Source organism: Psammomys obesus, unplaced genomic scaffold, assembly GCF_907164565.1.
Source record: "Psammomys obesus unplaced genomic scaffold, mPsaObe1.curated_primary_1811, whole genome shotgun sequence".
In the NCBI taxonomy this organism is placed as follows: domain Eukaryota; kingdom Metazoa; phylum Chordata; class Mammalia; order Rodentia; family Muridae; genus Psammomys; species Psammomys obesus.
In genome coordinates, this window is record NW_026585504.1 from 58973469 (window position 1) to 58995482 (window position 22014).

Genomic DNA, 22014 nt, shown 5'->3' on the forward strand with positions numbered 1-22014 from the left:
GTCTCAAAAAGTAAGGCAATATGTAAGGTGGAGAGTGACTGAGGAAAACATCAGCCTCTGGTTTACACACGCACACATGCATGTACGCACGCAATCTCTATTTCTCATCTACTTGAAAAAGCAGAAATCTAGTTTTCTTTTGCATATCCTATTTTGGTTTACAGCTTCACTGAACAAATTCCTTCCTCATAGAGATTCAGAAAAGCAGTATGTCAAAATGCATATATATAAGCAGCTTTAATTTTTGTACTCTTTATATATACACAATTTCAGTTCCCACAGTTTAAATAACATCAATTTCTGAATCACATCCTCCAAATTTTAGTTTTTAAAATCAACTGTGAGTTAAAGTATATACATTTGCTACTAGTGCTTCAGTTAAAAAAAATCTGTATCTCAACACCAAGCACTGTGGCTTGAGAGATGGCTCAGTGGTTAAGAGCACTGGCTGCTCTTCCAGAGGAAGAGGGCTCAATTTCCAGCCCCACCAGGGGCTAAAAAAGCTTCTGTAACGCCTATTCTAAAGGGAGTCAAATGCCCTCTTCTGGCCTCAACAGGTACCGCATGATTATGGAGCACAGGCAAAATACCTATACATGTAAAATAAAAATGAATCTCAAAAACTATCTTTAAAAAAAAAAAATCAAGCAGGCACACATCACATGTATCAAAGCATATCCACCAGTCAGTTTGTCAACAAAGTACACAGCTATGCTTCTCCCTGGCTCTCAGTGAGAAATTTTATAATCATCTAAAAGAGGGAATAGTGAAAAAAGTTGAAAAATAAAAGTTTAGTAAAGAAACAAAGCATAACTGCTCCCAGATGTGAACTTTGGCCTGAGAAGACATGATGGTGGAAGTGAGAGCACTTCTGATGCCCGAGGCTCTAGGTAAGTAGGCAAAGGGACTTGAGTTATTTTTACAATACCAAGGCTTCAAAGGACAAAACAGTGAAAACAGATTCAAACATGACAATGTTAATGAAAGATAAGAGGTTCATTCTGTACTGTCAGTTTTATAACATACTATTCAAACTACTTGTGATAAGGTTTTATAAATAATTGAAACACTACAGTATTTCTGATGTTTCGGGCTACAAAACACATTTTTTGCAATCCTCAATATTTTTATCACAGACAACATAAAATACTTTAATGTATAGAAAAGTAGGTCTAAAAGCCACAAAACAGTTTAATTTTTCCAATTTGTTAACAGCTCATTGCAAGAGTTCACCATGCACGGCCATCTTCACAATTATGCATTACTGAAAGAAGGACTGCCTGAACACAGAAAAACCACCCAGTAATTAAGGTAAAGGAGATAGAAGACACAGAAATATGAATAATGTGTTCCATGAAAACATATGTGACCACACATGAAGATAGCAGGCCAGGCAGTGAAAGAAATGCTATGGCAAAAGGACAAATGGATATATGCTACTCAAATTTACTATGAACAACTATCTGATAATACTCATCCAGACAGTGTGACTAGTGAGAAGAACACTGTTGTGAAGGCTAAGCTCTCCCTCCATTGCTTATGAGATATGTGATCTTAAAGACCCAACACCTTGAAAGTGCAACAAGAAGATACTTATCCTGATTTATCTTCTTCAGTTGTGAATTTTAAAATGAATTGATTCAAATGTTTTAAAATCTCAAATATTCAAATGACAGCCTTTATTTATTATTTGGATTTTTTGGTGGCTATTTATTCAGTGAAGTAGATGGCAAACATTTATATAGTCCCTTATGTAGCAAAATGCATTTATGTACCCGTTTGATTCTACACTTTTATGAATGCATGTTTACGATACCCAAAGTGAAGTAAAATGGTTGGTAAAGTACTAGGAGAAATGCTTTTTCAGCAGAAAAAGCTGTCTTCTCACATTATTCTATGGGTAGTGTGCTAGTCGACAAGAGGTCTCTGTATCAGAGGACATTAGTTCTCTGTGAGTCTTTTACTATACCATACATTTATCACTGATAAATTTCTCATATTTGTCTCGCATTTTGTCAGATATGAATTTTTATTTGCATTTCTTTCTGATCTTGAAAAGATAAGACACACGCGTATTATATGAACTTTCTAAAAGGAATAGACATTGATTTTAAGATTTTCATACATGAAAAAAATGCTAATTTTACTGTGAATTATCGATTTCTGAGGTACTCAAAACAAAAAAACAAAAAACACCTGACATTAAACTATCTGAAACTTGGCCAGGTATGGTGACACATCCCTTTAATCTCCGCACTCAGGAGGCAGAGGCAGGAAGATCTCTGAGTGGGATGCCAGTTTAGTCTACTTAAGAGTAAGTAAAGGACAACCAGGGCTAAACAGAAACCATCGCAGAAAACCAACAAAAACAAAGAAAAACAACTTGAAATTGTTTCCTCTAATCATCTTAAAAAAAAAAAAAAAAAAAAAACCAGAAAAACCAGTCCCAACATGGAAGATGTGGTGGTATCTGAATTAATGAAATAAATTTAACTGGCATTTCTATAGCACAGGTCTATGTGAAGCAGAAGGGAGCAAGTGACCAGCATAGTTATAGCTCATAAGAGCACAGCATGTTCAGAGTCATGATTAAAACAATTAACTAGGAAGGAAAAAGAAAATGAAAAATACCAGTAATTCCATTTTTAGGAGAAATACTGCTAATATTTTATCTATGTTTCCAGATAACACACCAATGAGACTTATTCAGTGATGAACAGAAAATTCATTACCATGGAAGTTTAATAATGAGTCAAGGGACTCACTGTTACATATTCAATATTTTTTAGAATTTTAAAAACAATCCCATATCATTCCCATTTCAAGTAATTTTAAAACAGCAGGAAACCTAAGCAGTGGTGGCACACACCTTTAATTCCAGCACTTGGGAGGCAGAGGCAAGCAATATCTATGATTTCAAACCTGGTCTACAGAGCAAGTTCCAGACAGCCAAGTCTACACAGAGAAACCCTGTCTTGACAACTCCCCTTACCCCCGCCAAAAAAAGAAACCCAGAAAGTAGGCAAATAATGAACTAATATAAATAAAAAATAAAAAAGCAAACAGTAACAATAAAAATCTCACAATACTCCACTTTCATCTACATTTGTTGAATTTTTTTTTTCAACAGCACTCTTTAGCACTGCAGCAACACTCAGACTAATAGCTACTCTCTAAGACACAGACCCAATGAAAATATATCTTCCCTGAAAGTTATGATGTTATTGAGCATTTAGATTTAACATTTGACAAGCTGAAAAGCAACAATTAACTCTCTTCGTTGAAGCAAATAAAAATATTTTTATTTGTACAGGTGTTTTGATGCCCGATAGAACACTGGCTCCCCTAGAACTGAAGTTACAGGTATGAGCTACCATGTGGGTTCTAGGAATTGAGCTTGGGTCCTCTAGAAGAGGACCAATGTGAACTGCCAATCCATCTCAATGATTTCTTTTTTTAAGTACATATTCTGGAGATGAAGAAATAAATAGCTCAGTGGTTAAGAGCTCTTGTTTCTCTTGTTCCAGTTCCAAGGGATCCAGTGCCCTCTTCTGGTCTTTACAGGCAATAGGCATACATGTGGTATATACACACATACAGGCAGACAAAACACTCATACATATTTTAAGTACAAATGGGGTTGGAGAGATGGCTTAGCAGTTTAAGAGCACTTGCTGTTTCTGTAGAGTCTCAAGACTGATACAGTGGCTCACAACTGTCCTTAACTCCAATTCCATGGGGATGCAACACTGCATTCCAACCCCCGAGGGCAATGCCACCCCCCACATAAGGTGGACAGACATAACTGCAGACAAAATACTGATACACACAAAAACATTATAGAAAGTGTATTTATGTGTGTGTAGGTTTTTGTTGTTGTTGCTATTTATTTGTATGCTTGTAGCCCTGGTTGGTCTTGAACTGTTTTTGTAGACCATGCTAGCCTTGAACTCACAGAGATATGCATGTTTCTGCCTCCTGAATGCAGAGATTAAAGAAGGTAACCATCACACCTGGCTCCTAAGTATATATCTATTTTAAAATTTTTATTTATTTATGTATGAGTGCTCTATCTGTATGTGCACGCCAGAAGACAGCATTGGATTCCAATATAGATGGCTGTAAGCTACCATGTGGTTGCTGGGAATTGAATTCAGGACCTCTAGAGGAGTAGATAGTGCTCTTATCTACTGAGCCATCTCTCCAGCCCCCATGCATATATTCTTAAAAATACTATTTAGATAAAATTTTGAATAACTTACAGGTGTTCCAGGTGCTACTCGGGACACAATTACAGGCATCTTCTGATCATATCCTCCCTGGAAAATAGGAAAATAAAGTTAAATACTATTAAACCAAGAACATCTTAACATAAAAACTAACTGTGACGTAAATTCCAGGTTACCTTTACATTGAATCCAAACCTTCCATTTTCATCAGGTTTCATTTTGATTAGAACAAGATTATCATGTGGAATGCCACCATTAGGCTGAAAAAACAAAAATAATTTTCAGATTATAAATAAAGCATATAATTTATCTGCTTGTATTATCTGTGGTATGTAAAAAATTGAAATTTTAAGTGCATATTAATTGAGGAAAATGGTTTCTTTGCCTAATATCTTGCAGATGCATTCTCTCAATCCTCCTCCCATTCTATGGGAAAGAACACTGGCAAATTTGCCATCTCCCTTTCCTCTAAATCTATATAATATTATTCAGGTTGCACTCCTACCATTCCATAACTAAATTAATGACAAAAATATTTCCCCATTACTAAATCCAGTATTATGTCTCAAGCCTTATCTCATTTGAATTATGTGTAGCATTTGACAAAAGTGGTCACTTTCTCCTTGGTTTCCTTCATTACAACATGTTACATACGTTTCCTTCTACCTTTTTGCCTGTTTATTCTCAGTCCCTCTTCATCTCCCTTATTATAATTTGGTCGAGTAATGGCTGTTTCTAGAGCCTTTATATTTAGGTAACTACATACATTTTTTTGATGATTCCCTATACTGTGTTTTTCAAAAAATATCCATGTGTATGTGCGTGTGTGCACAGTTGTTAGTGTAGGTGCACATACGTTTGCAGATGTGTGAGCCTAAATGTGGAGGCTGGAGGGCAACCTTGGGTAGTATTCCTCAGGGGCTGTCCATTTTGTTTTGTGAGAGCATCTCTCATTAGTACATGGGACTTACCATATAGGGCTAGGATGGCTGGCCAATGAGCTCCCAAGAATACACCAGTCTATACATTCTGAATACCTGGATAGCCAGCATTTTAGCAACTAAGTTATCTTTTAGCCTTTACTAAATAGTTTTTAAAGAAACAAACTGGACTATGAGTTATATGATAACAAGTACCATTGTGTTATTTGTCTTTGTATGTCCACTACCATCAAGTAACCTAAAGTGAATCAATGAATGTCAGAAGAGACACATAAATGTCACCACAGAGTTAGTATTAGAGTTGTCAGTTTTGGCAAGAATTCTGATCTCTTTTGATTAAACCTACTGTAGTGGAACAGTGCACATGAGAAAATGGTTTCAAATATAGTAATGGGAGAAACACTGAGTAAATAAGTGAGAAGGCAGGGAATAGAGCAATTACTAAAAGCTTCTGACACTAGATGCTGATGCTTTCTACAGACTTTCCCCTTTCCAGGTTATTTCACTTCCTAATGTCCATTTAAATTTCCTGAAACATACCTACATGTGACTGTGCTTGCTTTTTTAGGAACACAGTATATTCTCAAGATAAACTGATAACCTCACTTGTGGCTTATTTAAATCTCAAGAAAGCAATAAAATTAACAAGCCATTAGAATTGTAACATTTTATTGTATAAAAGCATACTCTATAGAAGCAAAAGTTATAAATTATTTTGTAAAGTATACAGCAAGCATACATTATTAGAATCTGTACTCAATTTCAAATGGTTGGGGAATATTTCTGCACTAAGAAATTACATAGTAAATTAAGTATTTACTGAATTATTAGCACTTATTCTAGAAGTATATGTATATTTTATACACTGAAATCTACCAATTTGTTAAGACAAACTCACAATGCAATGTACATTTTTGGATCGAAACAGAAACTGAGACTCAAAGCCAAATATGGGCAGAGAGTAGGGAGCCTTATAGAAAAGTGGGAGGAAGGCTAGAAGGACCTGGAGGGGACAGGAGTTCCACAAGAAAACCAACAGTCCCAACTAACCCAGGCCCAGAAGGGCTTGCAGAGGACCATGCATGGACTAGATCTAGGCTCTCTACATATATATATACCCAACGGGCAGCTTAGCCTCCATGTGGGTAACCTAGAAAGGGGATGAGTGGTTGTCTCTGGCGTGGTCTCTGTCGCATGCTCTTAGATCACTTTCCCCTAGAGGGGCTGCCTTCCCAGGACACTGTGAAAGGGGAAGTACACAGTCCTGATGGGATTGGATGTGCTGGGGTAGGTTTAATGGTGGGGGGCTCCCCCTTTCTGAGGGTCAGCAGTAGAGGGATAGGGAATGAGGGAGGGATGAAGGGGAGGGACCAGGAGAAGAGGAGGAAGTGGGCTAAGGTTGAGATGTACAATGAGTAACTAAATAAAAAAAATTATATAAAAAACAGTAAAAAATTTTACTGTTACTAAAGACTTCAAGGAGTTGGCTGGAAAGTTAAAGAAAAAAATAAAGATACATAATATAAAAAAGGAAATTGTAAAAAAATAAAAATAAAAAAGCAATGAAGGAAAAGAAAACTCCATATTGGTATAAATTATGATCAAATAATCAGAAGAAAAGACTAAATATAATAATTTACTACTAAAACATGCTTTGGGCAGGTACTAAGACTCATAACCAAACCTTCGGCAGAGTGCAGGGAATTATATGAAAGAAGGGGGAGTCTGTATGACGTGGAAAGGATAGGAGCTCCACAGGACCAAATATATCTGGGCACAGGGATCTTTTCTGAGACTGACACTCCACCAAGGACCATGTATGGATATAACCTAGAACCTCTGCTCGGATGAAGCCCATTTTAGCTCAGTAACCAATTGGTTTCCATACTAAGGGGAACAGGGACTATTTCTGACAGGAACTCAATGGCAGGCTCCTTGACCTCCCCACCCAAGGGAGGAGCAGTCCTACTAGGCCACAGAGGAGGACTTTGCAGCCAGTTCTGAAGATACCTGATAAAACAGGGTCAGATGAAAGGGGAGGAGGTCCTCCCCAATCAGTGGACTTGAAAAGGGGCAGGGAGGAGATGAGGGAGGGAGGGGAGGAGGGAGGAAGGAAGGGTTTGGGAGGTAATGAGGGAGCAGGATACAGAGTTAATAAAATGTAACTAATAAAAAAAATATTAAAAATTAAAATTAAAAATAAAACATGCTTTGGTTCAAAATAAAATGCATTCAGGATATTAAAAGTTCAAAGCAAAGTGAGGCTACTTACAGTGGACTTTTCAGGGGAAGAGGGCACATCAAAGGTTTCATTAGTATGATTGACTAGATCTTGCTGAGAGTGGGAAAGATGAATTTGGTTCCAACTGTTTTTTTTAGATTGTTTGGGTGGTAAAGCTGGAGGCTGCCCATCTTCAGGGGTCTCTTGTGATCTAGGTAAGAAAAGGGGTGGTGGTGAATACTTTTAGAAATCATCTGATAAACATACCTTATTCTAAATTAGGTCAAGCAACCCAGACGTCTAATATGAAGAGGCTTTGACTATTGTATTTATATATTGGAAATATTGCCTTTTAATAAAATAATTATCTTTAAAGATGTAAATCTGTTTTTAATCAAATCAATAATCTGTTATAGAATACCTTAAAGCTGTTCCTATAAAGATATTTATTAACTTTCTATAATAATGAACATTTATTTTTTTAAAGGCATAGATAGCCAGAGAGTGTGGTAGACAAAGAGAAGTCAAAGTCAAATTGTGGAAGGTAAGGCTGTACTGCTGAGGACAGCATGTACTTCAGACACAAGGCCCAGAGGCCCCTGAGCTGGAACTGACCCAAAGGCCTCCTCCCTGAGGACCAGTTTTCATGGTACAAGAAGGCTCCATATAAGCTTGCAAAGGAGGAAGACAACCAACAGTTCTAAATAACTACAGCGCCTATGAACCACAAACACCAGTAAGGCATGATAGCCTTAAGGGTACATAGTGGCACACAGACCTTAGTGGTAACCAATAGCTCTCTAATTAGACTTAAGAGCTACTTAACAAGAGAGAAATCATGCCTGGTACTAGAAACCTAGCCAACTACCCAAGGGCTAGCGAACTCATGGATCTTGGAGAAGAACCTAAAAGCACCACTTTACTAAACAAGCGTAAGCCCTAACTGCATTCTAAATATTTGTCTTCATACACACAGATTAAGTGTAGTCCTCACCCCTCTTCAAGGAATTCTTTCCAACAGATGAAGACTATTATGGAAAACCCTAACCAATCAAAATGCAGAGATGTGGAACCCAGCCTCAATGGATACATGTACATTACTCCTGCACTTAAGACTCAGAAAACATTGCAGAAGAGTGGGTGGGAAGAGCCAGAGGGGATCAAGGAGTTTGCTGTGAGCCCGTATCTTCCAGTAATAACAGAAGCCACACCCAGAAAGTCTCACCAACATGGCTGCCTTATCATGAAGTGAACAAAGCCAACAACGGTCATCCAAAGTGGATGGGGGAAAGCTCACAAGGTAGAGACAAACTGCATGGAATACTGCCAGGTATTTAAAGATGAGAAAAACAACAATTATAAATATTAAAGAGCATAACCCTCAAATTTGTGGCAAGAGGAGAGATTTCAAGGTGGAAACTGTAACTTTTAAGAACAAACAGTCTACAGAACATAATGTGATTTTCCACAAAGGCAAGAAGGTAGAACCAGTGGATCAACTTCTATCCTACTATGCTGGCATCCATGAAAATGATCTTGGGAGAAAAACAGTAGAACAGAGTATTTATCCTCTTTTATTTATTAAACTAGCATATATTAACTGTAAAAAATTAAAAAGTTTTATGTTTATATATACCATGTATATTATGTACTTTTATCACATTTGTTCTCCACTATCCTCTTTTGTCCTAATGTCCTCCTTACTTTTGGTACTGTTCAATAGTCCCCTTTTAAATTTAGATACCACACATGATGGAATCTCTGAGTCTGGCTTAAATCCCTGTAAAAAACTTGATTTCACTTTTTCCTATGGCTGAATACTTAATATTTAATTGTAACTATATTCTACATTACCCATTCTTCTGATTGGTATCTTGGCTGATTACATAATTAGTAAAAGGGATAAGTAGTTATCTTTGACTCCTGGGAGTATTAAAGATGGATCATATTAGTTTTATTCTCACTTGTTTAGGAGCATGTATTCTGATTTCTGTAACAGTCATACTACGACTTTGCCATTAACAGTGTATAAGGGCTCCTTTAAGCAACCGTCAATATCATTGCCAGCACTTGCTTGTTCTTAATTTTTGTAGTTGCTGTTGGTCTTTGTTTTTGTTTTTTGAGACAGGGTTTCTCTGTGTAGTCCCAGCTATCCTGGAACTCACTTCTGTAGAAGAGGCTGGCCTTGAACTGAGAGATCCACCTGACTCTGCTTCCTGGGAGCTGAGATTAAAGGTGTGCAATACCATACGTGGCTGTTCATCATTCTTTCTTTTTTTTTTAAGATTTATAAATTTATTATGTATATAGTGTTCTGCCCACATGTGTGTCTGTACACCAGAAGTGGGCATCAAATCTCACTATGGTTATGAGCCACCATGTGGTTGCTTGGAATTGAACTCATGACCTCTGGAAGAGCAGCTAGTGCACCATCTCTCCAGTCCTGTTGTTTTCTTAGAATGCCTGTTCTGACTGGGATGAAAAGGAATCTCAGTGGAGTTTTGGTTTGTAGTTCTCTGGTGAGTAAATATGTTGTTGAATATTTTTTTATGTGTTTTATCAGCCATTTGTACTCTTTTAAAAAATTCAAGTAGAAACATAACTTTATTCAGAGCAAAGAGGTAGGTTAGATGACGATTAAGAGTGAAAACAGGCCACATGAATGAAAGTACTCAAGCTACTATACTTCTTTTTGAGAACTATTTGGTCAGTTTATCTGCCTACTCATTACTGGATTAATTCCTTTGGTGTTAAGTTTTTTGAGTTTTTTACATGCAATTCCATTTGTCAATTTTTGCTGTCCTATTTTCTTGAGCTATTGGAGTGTTATTCAAAAATTTGTCTGCTGACTTGACATGCTTTCCATTTGTCATCCTCTATTAGTTTCAGGTCTTCTATTAAGGGCTTCGGTGCATTTTGAGTTGACTTTGCATAGGGTGAGACCAAAAGAACTAGTTTCAGTCTCTTACATGCAAATTTCCAGTTTTCCCAGGATGGTAAAAATGACTGGTTTTTCTGTTTGTTTGTTCATTTTAATACAGAGTTTCTCTGTGTAGCCCTGGCTGTCCAGGAACTCACTCTGTAGACCAGACTGTCCTTGAACTCAACAGAGCTCTGCCTGCTTCTGTCTCTAGAGCGCTGGGGTTAAAGGTGTATTAAAGGTGTTTACCCTAAAAAATGGTTCTTTTTAAAATTTATTATTTTATTTTTTATGTGTACAAGTGTTTTATCTGCATATAGACACGTTCATGTGTGTGTATATGTATCATATATAATATATATATATATTATATATATGATACACACATACTGCATGTCTAGTGCTAGAAAAGGGCACTGGATTCTCTGGTACTTAAGTTATGGACAGTTAAGAGCTGCCATTTGAGTGCTGGGACCTGAACCTGGGTCCTGTGCAAGAGTACCAAGTTCTCTTAAGTGAAATCTCTATAGCTCCAAAAATGGTTTTGATAAGAATACTGACCATTAAGCCATTATTAAGTTATTATCTATCTCTGAGATGGTAGGATAACCTTCGGTGAACAAAGAATATGCTGCCTCTTTGTCCAAAGACAGTAAGAGAGTCAATGTGTAAAGCTACATGACTTTGATATTCAAGGATAGAGCTGACCAAGCATTACTCACTCTGGAGGACTGATAATAAATGCCTAAATGACATTATCACTTTAAAGACTACCCTTTACCCTCCTCCAGAAATGACATCATGCTTCTTCACATGACTTGCTTTGGTGAGCATAATATGGACTGAGTGGCATGTGTCATCTACAAGAGAAAGCTTTAAGAAATATTTCATGATTCATTCTCACTCTTCTTCCTTTGCTATAAGGATTAGCCATGTCCCAGAGACTTGTCACTTCAAGTACTGATATGAAGATAATATGGAACAGGGCCACAACTGACAAATGATGAACATACAATGAGGACACCACCAAACATTTCTTTTATATAAGTGAGGCTTAATTGCTATCGCAGCACAATTTAACCCAAGTCATGGCCAGAGTGACCTTAGATACATTCTCTAGCTTGGCAGTAGAAGCAAGAACTTCTTTAGAAGTTGCCTGCTAGAAACCTGAGAGTTAAGGAGGGTTAAATTGGATAGAGTGACTTAAGGGCTTCCCGAATAAGTTTTTGCTAAGAAAGCATGAAACTTTGTAATGTGACTTAAAGTATAACTAAGTTAAGGAAGTGCACAATAGCGCTCGCTCACTTAGGTGTCTGTAGGGAAGCACTTCAGGGTCAAACACTTTAACCTCCTTGTTAAAAAAGCGTCTTTTCTACTCGCTGAACTTCATGCACACCCACCCATACTTGCTCACACCTATCTGAATGTCCCCACATCCCAGACACATGTCCTCCCTTCATACCTCTCAGTTTTCTTTGGTAACTCACAAATGTTGTCATTACAGTATCAGGGCGTGTACTCTTTCTCTTCAAAAGTGTCCCTAAGCTCTGCTTTCATGGCTACAGATCACAGCCTCCCTTGTCCCACATGCATGCACCCCCGGTGTGCCCATTTTTATTCTATTTCTTTTAACTGCCAAGAAGACAAGCCTCTATTCAAGCACTGCTAGTCCAGGGAAATATTTCTATGATTCTGAATAGAGGCCTGAACCATGGCCTGCATAGTATGAAGGCAAATCAAAACAGACATCCTTTGGTAAAACCTTACAGATATCTAACATCTTATAAACAGCTATTAACTCAGGAAAGATTTAGCCTCAAAAACCAAGGGCTTGAAAGGAAAAAGGTATGTGAGGCTGAAATCCAGATAACAATGGAATCAGAAAAACTTCTCTTATTCTTAGTCTGGCCAAAATACATGGTAGGATCAACTGAAGCATGGTTAGTAGAATATCTAAGTGGCTAAAGCTGGCCACAATGGTAGCAGTGTTCAACTATGTGACAGTGTACATGAGATATTTTGCAAATACTGTTAAATCCACATTTGTATGGGTTAGAACACTTAGTTAAATATACACTGCTAAAAAGCTGCAGACGTGTTTTTTTTTTAATGTATTTATTCACTTTATATCCTGACTGCAGACTCCACAATTCTCCCTTCTCCTCAGAGAAGACAGAGGGCCCCCATGGATACCAACCTGCCCTGGCACATTAAGTTGCTGTAGGACTAGGTGCATCCTCTCCCACTGAAGCCAGACAGCGCAGCCCAGTTAGGAGATCAGGAATAGGATCTGTTGGAGGTTGGTCTGATACGTATTACTGGCCCTAAAGATTTGCGTATATCTATCCTTGTTGTGTAAAACTACCTGATTGACTAATTAAATGGGCTATACCTGGGCAGGGCAGAATGGGGTAGGCATGGCTAAGGTTCCTGGGCTTCTGGGTTGAAGAGCAGATTATGGGAAACAGACAGACAGAAGAAAGAAGGGAGGATGATGCCAGGATGGGCTAGTGTGGAGAAAAAAACCATGTGGGCGGATAGAAAGGACTCCTATAATGCATAAAAAGGCCCAGAGGAAAAACATAAGCAAATACCATGGGCTTATGAATGGAAAATAATTCAGATGAGGATAATTAAGATGAATGGTACTGGATGGGGCTGGCAGATGTATGATGAGGATATTCAAACAACACAGATAAGAATATCACACTGGCCCAAAATAAATAAGGCAATTATAAAATCTAACAAATTTCTCTGTTTTATTATTTATGATAATGGGATAGATAATACTGTCATAATAATCTTAGGGCAAATACTAAACATTATATAGCCCAACCTCATTATTTACTATCAAGGGCCCAAAATCAATAGCCAAGGACTCTAGATTAAAATCTGTGACGTGAACTAAAACACATCCTTTCTTGCTTTATGGGGATCTCTCAAGTATTTCATTACAGTTATGCAAAAATAACTAAAACACTAATTAGTACTCAAGTAAGTTAAATAGTCAGTTTAGAAAATACATAAAACCTTTCAAGGATATAATTAATATACAAAAATGGAACTGTTTGGTTAGGTCTTAAGATTTACTTCACACTTTTAAATTTTCAAAAATCAGAAAATACAATTATCTAAACCCAACAAAAGAGTTAGTTATAATTTCTAAAGTAATAATACATTAAATTTCCATCAATTCTGTCAACTCAGTTTTTGCAAGTATCAATTGTGTACGATATATACATAATACTCTTTCATTCCTTATAATATAGAAATTCTAAGTGTCTTTTTTTTAAAAAAATGTTACCACGCCAGTTGTGGTGGCGTACGTCTTTAATCCCAACGCTCATCAGAAGCAGAAACAGAGGCAAGTAGATCTCTGTGAGTTCGAGGTCTGCCTGGCCTACTAAGCAAGTTCTAACACAGCCAGGGCTGTCACACAGAGAAATACCATCTCAAAAAGCAAAAACAAACAAACAAAAAAGGTCAGACTTTGATGTGTCTTGGAAGCTTAGTATTCTTTGGTTTAAGAAAAACCATGACTGATATACATGGTCATGTTTTCCCAGAATAGCTATAAGACTTTGCTGACCTCTTCATTTCTCTTTTACCCCTTATTCTAAGACATGGTCTTTCCTCCAGGCTGATTACATTCACTATGTACTGTGTATTATACTCCTTTCTCTTCAACAATGTATTTCTTACTTATCTGTTATTATGTATTGTCCTTCAATTATGCCAAATGTATATGAGTTATCTCCACTGTATAAGCTAATAAATAAAGATATTGCATATTAATGTGAGGATATGTAGACTATGCATTATACCAATGGCAATCAATGTGAAATAAGAAGCTGTGCAAAATACTAGTGGGAACAGATTTAGAAATGATGTGGACAGCCAGGAGTGGTCGCACACACTTGGGAAGGCAGAGACAAATAGATCACTGTGAATTCAAGAGTAGCCAAGATTACATAAGGAGAACCTATCTCAAAATATAAAAAAAGAAAAAAATACGTGAGCACACTTTTTATAACCTAGTGTGAGACCCATCTCATTTTTTTCCCCTTGATACTTTTTATAACATATTTTGTTCATGTTTATGATGTCTCTTGCCTTAAAAAAAATTAGGAAGGCTGCCTTACATTTTCCTACTCCCTGACTTACACTGTTATATTACCTGAACAAATATTTGAGAATATACATTAAAATTAAGAAACAGTCAGTAATGAAAGGGGCAAAAGAAAGAGAGGCAATAAGACATCTCAAGGACAAACAGGTACATTTACAAATATGTAGTTATAATTATATAAGTTTGTATCATGTACTCTAATTTCCAATATTATTTCAAGTGAAGTAATCAAATGTACTTGAAAATAAAAAGAAGCAAAATGAAAAAGGGGTCTTACGGTGATGATTCCAGAACAATGCTATTAGCTTGCGTTGATGATGGAGATCTCTGATTCACAAAATCATCACTGGGGGATGTGTGAACCACATGGTCTACCAAATGACCAACTGAAGATGGCCGGACCCGGGTCCCCTCTTGTGTGAATGCAGAATTCCGACTAAATGAAGAGAAACAAAGGCTGAACAAAAGCATACTTTGATTTTTCCTTGTTTTTTGATTATATGGTTTTATGAGAAAGTAGGTGTTTATGTATATTTTAAAGACTATGTTGAGTAGGCAGAATCTCTAACAGTAATATAAACAGTGTGATATAAACAGATAATGGAAAGTCAAGACATGCCTGCAGTCTACCAACTTGCCATAAGGCCTTTACCCATTTCACTATTACCCCTACCTAGGTTTTAGCCATTATTAATTTTATGCCTTATTCAACATTTATGAAACTGGTTAGAATACATGGTCAGAAATATTTTCTAGACTCAATTCTTTTTGTTGTTGTTGTTTTTTTTTTGAGACAAGGTTTCTCTGTGTAGCCTCAGTTATCCTGGACTTGCTTTGTGGAACAGGCTGGCCTCTAACTCACAGCAATATGTCTGCCTCTGCCTCTCCAAGTGCTGGGATTACAGTTCTGGGCCATGTGACAGACTTCAGTTACTTTTCTTAATGTTTTTAACTTGTAGAAATTGAATTCCTATAAATAGATGATGAATAATCCCACTACCCTAACAGTTATATAAATATCATCATTACAATTATTAATTGCAATGTTAATACCTGAGCATTTGTTATGTGATGGGTATTTTACATTTGTTACCTCATCTAATACAATATTAAGACTGTAGGGCACTTACTATAACAAGGATGCTAGGATTAAAGACATGTGCCACTGTGTCCATCTACAAATAGGATTTTGTAGATAAGAAAAAGGAATGAAAATTAACTTCAAGATTTAAATAGTAATTCTAGAGCCACTGCTTAATTACCATGCTATACTGTCTCTTGTCATCCTTTAAAATTATTTCAATCCCTAGGGACTTAATCACAGCTATTATTATTTGGATCATTCCTCTTACAGTCCTGCCTTCCCTCCTCTCTCCTTCCTGCCTTCTCCTCTTCCTTACTCATTGCCTTGTTTCTCTTACTCTGCCCTCCTTCTGGTACAGGATATTTGAGAAATTCTTCCTTATCTTTTTATTATCTATGCCAAAACCTGGCAGCTTTGTGAAAAAATGCTAGACTGCAATACATACATGATTAGAGCTATACAACATGGTTCTTGGTCCAGCTCTACCTGAGCTTGTAGGGATACCATTAGAAATCTTTTCTAATGATTTAGGAAGTACTAGAGCTCTGAATCACAAAACACTCAAACAAAGCATTTTCACAGGTTCCCTAGTAAGGGGAACAGTGGCTATCTCTGACATAAACTCAGTGGCTGTCTCTTTGATCACCTCCCCGTGAGGGGAATGCAGCTGTACCAGGCCACAAAGGAAGACGATGCAGCCAGTCCTGATGAAACCTGATAGGCTAGGGTCAGAGGGAAGGGGAGAAGGACCTCCCCTATCAGTGGACTAGGGGAGGGGCATGGAAGGGGAAGAGGGAGGGAGGGTAAGATTGGGAGGGGACACAGGAGGGGGCTACAGTTGGGCTACAAAGTGAATAAACTGTAATAATAAAAAATTAATTTGAAAAATTATAAAAAAATTATATCCCTGTAGTAATACTGGTGGAAATCTATATGGAAATGGACTACATAAACATTTCTATGAAATTTTAAAGTCATGACTAGATCCTTTTACCCTTCCTATGAAAGTCAACTGCTGAGGAAAATAAAGGCTGTTCTTCAATTTTCCACTTACTAATTCCCTAAGGCTTTTCTAAGCCACTTTTACAAAGGTCAGCAAGCCAAAAGGCAATAATGTTTGAAGTAACAAAAATCACGTTGGGTCTGGTGAGGTGGCTGATCAGGGCAGGCAAAGGCACATGCCAACAAACCTGGGTACCTGGTTTCAACTCTAGGGATTCCTATAGTGGAAGAACTGACTCCCCTAAGTCGTCTTCTAACCTCCATATGCTACTGTTGCATGCATATGTCCTTACTTATAAACATAAAAGCAAACACACTAAAAACAAGGAAACACAATAAAAAAAATTTTTTGGAAATCTGATCAAAGGACTTATATTTTTATATATTGTGATCTTTAGGCAATAAAGTATGTAGCTAATAACTTAGAAAGTAGCAAAATGTAAGCACGATGCTGGCTTGCCACTTACTGGTTGGGAGTTCCAGGTGGAGACCGGGATGGGAGGCTCTGTGTTTCTAACCTGTCATCAGATAACGAATTTCTGCTGACTACTTCCCAATCCATTAATTTCCGTGCCAAAGGCTTACTTGGAGATCTGTAGAAAATATTTGAATAATATGTAAAAAAGTTTTATATTTATATTATATATATATATATATATATTTGAGGCAAATCTTAAAAATTCATTTAAATAGAGCATATTCAAGAAGTTTGCTTATTATAAATGAGTTCATTTTGATAATATTTATGAAACAATTTCAAATAGAACATTTTTTGTTTATATGACAAAAAGATGGGGCTATGAAGAACAGGACAGAGTAAAAAAGAATATTAAAAAAAAGACTCAAATAAAAAAAGAAAAATGTCATTTACTTTTTATTTTATATACATTGGTATTTTGACTGAATGTATGTCTGTGTGAGGATGTGAGATTCCCTAAAACAAAATTTCCAAACAGTTGTGAACTGCCATGTGGGTGCTGGAATGGGTGCTAGAAATTGAACCTTGGTCCTGAGCCATCTCTCCAGCCCACATTTTTCTTTTTTTTTTTAGAAACAGTACAGCACGGTGATTAGGCAGTGGCTCTAGAGTCACCATTTGAATCCTGAAGTTAATTTCCATGCCATTTTCTCATCTACAAAATCCTATTTTCTTCTTAGCTACAAAACCTATTCTTTTATGTAGGGTATGGCCAGGGAATTTCTTCCCCTTTCTTTCTGTAAAATCATTTTGAAAACTATTATATCTTGTGGTAGGTAACAAAAGGATATTTTTAAAAGACTTATTCTATTTTAAATTACGTGGATGTATTTTTTGTATGTCCGTACACATAAGTGTGGGTGTCCACAGAGTCAAGAAGAAGGTATCAGATCCCCTGGAGCTGGAGTAAGCTGCTAGATATGAATTCTGGGAAAGAAACTTGTCTTCTGCAGGAGCAGCAAAGGCTCCCAAACACTTGAGTAATTTTCCCAGCACAAAGGGATACATTTTTTTATATACTGTCAGCTATCATAGGGATAGAAAAGAATTAATTGACCTGCCAAGAAAAAAGATGCTAATGATATAACTATATTCAGAGACATAAGCCCTTAGAATTTCAATAATGTTAAGAACCAAAGTCTCTAATGTGTAAACGTAAGTACTACCCAAAGCTCTCTTACTTAAACGTGTATTTTTTTTTTATATACAGAATTATTCTGGAAGTTAAAATGAATTAAATGACTTAAATATAAAGTATAATCAATCACCCTATATGGCTTTTAATCTCAGTAGTAAATTTCCTAAGACCTGTAAAAATTAGGTATGTTATTTTATTTACACCACAATAAAACAGATAGAGTAATACTACTGCAAAAAGTTAGTTTATAAAAATATTAGGTAGAAATAGAAGAGGGACTGCCTCTGACATAATCTGATTGGCCTGCTCGTTGATCACCTCCCCCTGAGGGGGGAGCAGCCTTACCAGGCCACAGTAGAGGACAATGCAGCCACTTTTGATGAGAACTGATAGACTAAGATCAGAAAGAAGGAGAGGAGGACCTCCCCTATCAGTGGACTTGGGGAGTGGCATGCATGCAGAAAGGGGAGGAAGGGTGGGATCGGCAGGGGAGGAGGGAGGGGCTTATGGGGGGATACAAAATGAATAAAGTGTAATTAATAAAAAAAAATAAAAGATTTAAAAAAAAAAAAGAAATAGTTATTTGTATAAAATAACAAAGCAGGGTAGCCACACACATGAACTCAAAGTGGTTGTGACAGCATACGCAAAGCTGTGTAAACCTGAGCTAGACCAAATCCCACCTTAGCTGCCAGGAGAGGAAGGGTTAGTGTTTTCTAACAGTAATGCTCCCAGTAAATTTACAATGCTCTAGAAGATTACACATCCAAGAACATTTGGGCAGCACAGATTGGCCTTAATGGAGAAAACAAAAGCACAACAAAAATGAAGTGGAAAGGAGGGTAAAAAAGTAAGGAGTGGGTCTAGAAAGAGCTGGGAGAGAGAAGTTGAGTGAATATGAACATGTATAAAATTAAAATGAAAATATAAAAACATTTAAAAATTGAAACTATTTTCAGTCATGGCCCATTATGTTCAAAGATTCATTCTGTGAATTTTATTTTTAGATTTTTCAATAATAATAAAGACTGAACTTAGTACTATATGTACCTTTTAGATTACTGGAAGTTTTTTTGCCTTAAAAATTGGCTATAATTTCTGCTTTTGTCAGGTACTATATTACATACATTTATATAAATTAAGAACAAATATCAAGCAAGGTAGAAAATAAATATAAAATTAAGTAATCCAAACACATCCAATCTTAAGTACCTAAATGCAATGTAATCATGTTTGCAGTTGCATCCTAAAATTTCCTTTCCAACATATTAACTGAGAATGGCCTACGAGAATGGAAATGCTCAGAAAATGGTACTCCATGGTGTTTCATGTCCACAACAGGAAGCATAAAAATAATCATGGCTACTAGGGACACTGAATGCTAATTCTGGCCTATAATAAAAAAAATATTTAACTTTCTATACTCAATATCTAAATTCACCAGTACAATAGAGTCTTTATTTCCTTCCTTATACCACTTCAATTTTATGACTTTAACAGTATCTAGATTTTCAGTGCAATGTTTTAGCTCTCGATAAAGTTTGTTAAATTATGCTGGAGAGACACCTCAGTTGTTAAGAGCAATGGCTGTTCTTCCAGAGGACCCTGGTTCGAATCCCAGTACCCACATGATAGCTCACAACTGTCTGTAGCTCCTGTTCCAGGGGATCCCACAACCTCATACAAACATACATCAGACAAAACATGAGCGTACATAAAATAAATTATTTCCTTAAAAGTTTGTTAAATTATGAATAATAAATACTTATGTATTTTACCATGTCGGGATTTGATCGCCAAACGCTCTCTGTTTGGCCTAATTTCTTTTACCCCTAAAACCAATGAGCATCTTCTAAAACAGACATGATGTTACTGGTCAAACAAACCAAAAAGCAAACAAACAAACAAACAAAAAAACAAATTTCATTTTCCAAATGTAAAGTCAAAGCGATTTAAGTACAGAAACAACTTCTATCACCACAAGTTTAAGTTATGAGACTTCTTGACTTGAATTCAGGATACCATTAGATTTAGCCCTTCACAGGGGAGGGCAAATAAATTCAGTTAGTCACAAATGAGAAATACTATGTAATGACTTCAATTTAAAAAATAAAATCACTAACTTACCATAATTTATGTTTCTTTTACTAGTATTAATCTTTCATATTCACCTACTTTTTCCTCATATATTAGACTAAATGTAAGCTATGAGAGCTAAGATTAATTACCAAGAGAAGGAAAAAAATCATCTGAAAAATTGAAAATTCAGCATACTTACCTAATACAAACTGTCTGAACACTTTATTCTTGGTAATGAACTAAACATGTTTGGAAATGTCTTGAATTTAAAACTAAATTTCAGGCATTTTACTTTATTAACAGTTTTAACCTCAGAGACCCACCCACTCAAGCTTGTTGTCTATGTTTCCTGTTCTGTGCGGAAATTTCACAGAAAAAAATACCACATTGTTAGCAATGTGGTAAGTTTATTTTCTGACCATGGCACCTTATTTTTCTGTCGAGAACTTTGCTCTCTTCTCTTCCTCAGATATTATATGATAACTGAAAAAGAAGGCAATTCAAAGGGTTGATATATAAGGAAGAAAGGGGGCAATTGTTGGTAAAAAATGTCATAAAAGCTTAAAGGTTTTTAATCTTCCTATTTATACTGCCATCTAAAATTCTAAGATAGACAATAAATCTGGAATTATCAATTAAAATTACTTTAATTCTTGCTAAGACCATAAGAGAATTCTAGTAGCTGGTATAAGGAAAGAGTCTTACATGAACAATCCCAGGAGCTGGGCCGCAGTGCTGGTGTACACCTTTAATCCCAGCGCTCAGGAGGCAGAGGCAGGTGGATCTCTGAGTTCAAGGTTAGCCTGGTCTGCAGAGAAAGTTGCAGGACAGCCAGGGCTGTTATACAGAGAAACTTAGTCTCAGAAAAACTAAACCAAACCAAACCAAACAAACAAAAACCAGGTAAGCATAGTCTTTCAGAGGCAAAGCAATCGTTAGGGCATCCCAGCACTATTAAAACTTCTCCTCCATGACTTAGGCATATAGCTCCAAAGTGGAACACTTTCCTAGCATGTGTAAGACCCTGGATTTGGAAACCTAGCACCTTAAAAAAAAACACCTTCATCTTCCCCACCCATTCACTTAAAAAAAAAAAAAAAACAAAGACAGTCATCTACAAACTTTGTAGCATTTTAATAACGAATATGTGATGAATATGCAGGCATATAAGCTTATTGCTAAAGTCAGTATGTTCAAAACCATTAAAATAACACAGTATTTTAATTTTCAAAAATGCAGTATTGCAAATAAGAGACAGTACAAAAGCCAAAACAAATTCTTTTTAAAATAGAATAATTATGTTGATAAGAAGTAAATTTATCTTATGGGCAGGCAGTGGTGGCACACACATTGAATCACAGCACTTGAAAGCACAGGCAGGGGGATTTCTAGGAGTTCAAGGCTAGCATGGTCTACAGAATGATTTCTAGGATAGCCAAGGCTACCCTATCTTGAAAAAAAATTGTATCTTATGGAAGTTGTACAGAAAACATTTTAGCAAGAGCATTTGCTAAGCAAACCTCCCCGTCCCAGGTCTATAACACTTAAAATTTTAACAGTGGTGCCCAAGATAGTCATAACACACAAACACAAAGTGTATGATGCAAAGAAAAATCTTAAATAAATACACAAAGTATGTAAAGAGCTATGTTGAATGATGATTATTCTTCAAGTCATTTGATACTGTTAGAATTTTGGAATATAAAGGACTGTCACTCACTGGTAAAAACAGGGAGCAACTTTTATTTTGGGAGGAATGAAAGAGAAAAAGCAAAGTCAAACAGGAAACTATT

At 36.5% G+C, this 22014-nt stretch overlaps 1 protein-coding gene across 3 annotated transcripts in view; it reads right to left on the minus strand.

The window, feature by feature from the left end:
* Ptpn4 (protein tyrosine phosphatase non-receptor type 4) overlaps positions 1 to 22014 on the minus strand; it is a 154818-nt gene that overhangs the window by 34668 nt on the left and 98136 nt on the right. For all 3 annotated transcript variants that reach the window (XM_055601678.1, XM_055601661.1, XM_055601669.1), the window contains 5 exons: positions 16994 to 17119; positions 14718 to 14876; positions 7443 to 7602; positions 4406 to 4489; positions 4263 to 4319 (listed from right to left, as the gene is read on the minus strand). In XM_055601678.1, the coding sequence (XP_055457653.1) occupies positions 4263 to 4319; positions 4406 to 4489; positions 7443 to 7602; positions 14718 to 14876; positions 16994 to 17119 (586 nt within the window). The remainder of the gene's footprint in view (positions 1 to 4262; positions 4320 to 4405; positions 4490 to 7442; positions 7603 to 14717; positions 14877 to 16993; positions 17120 to 22014) is intronic.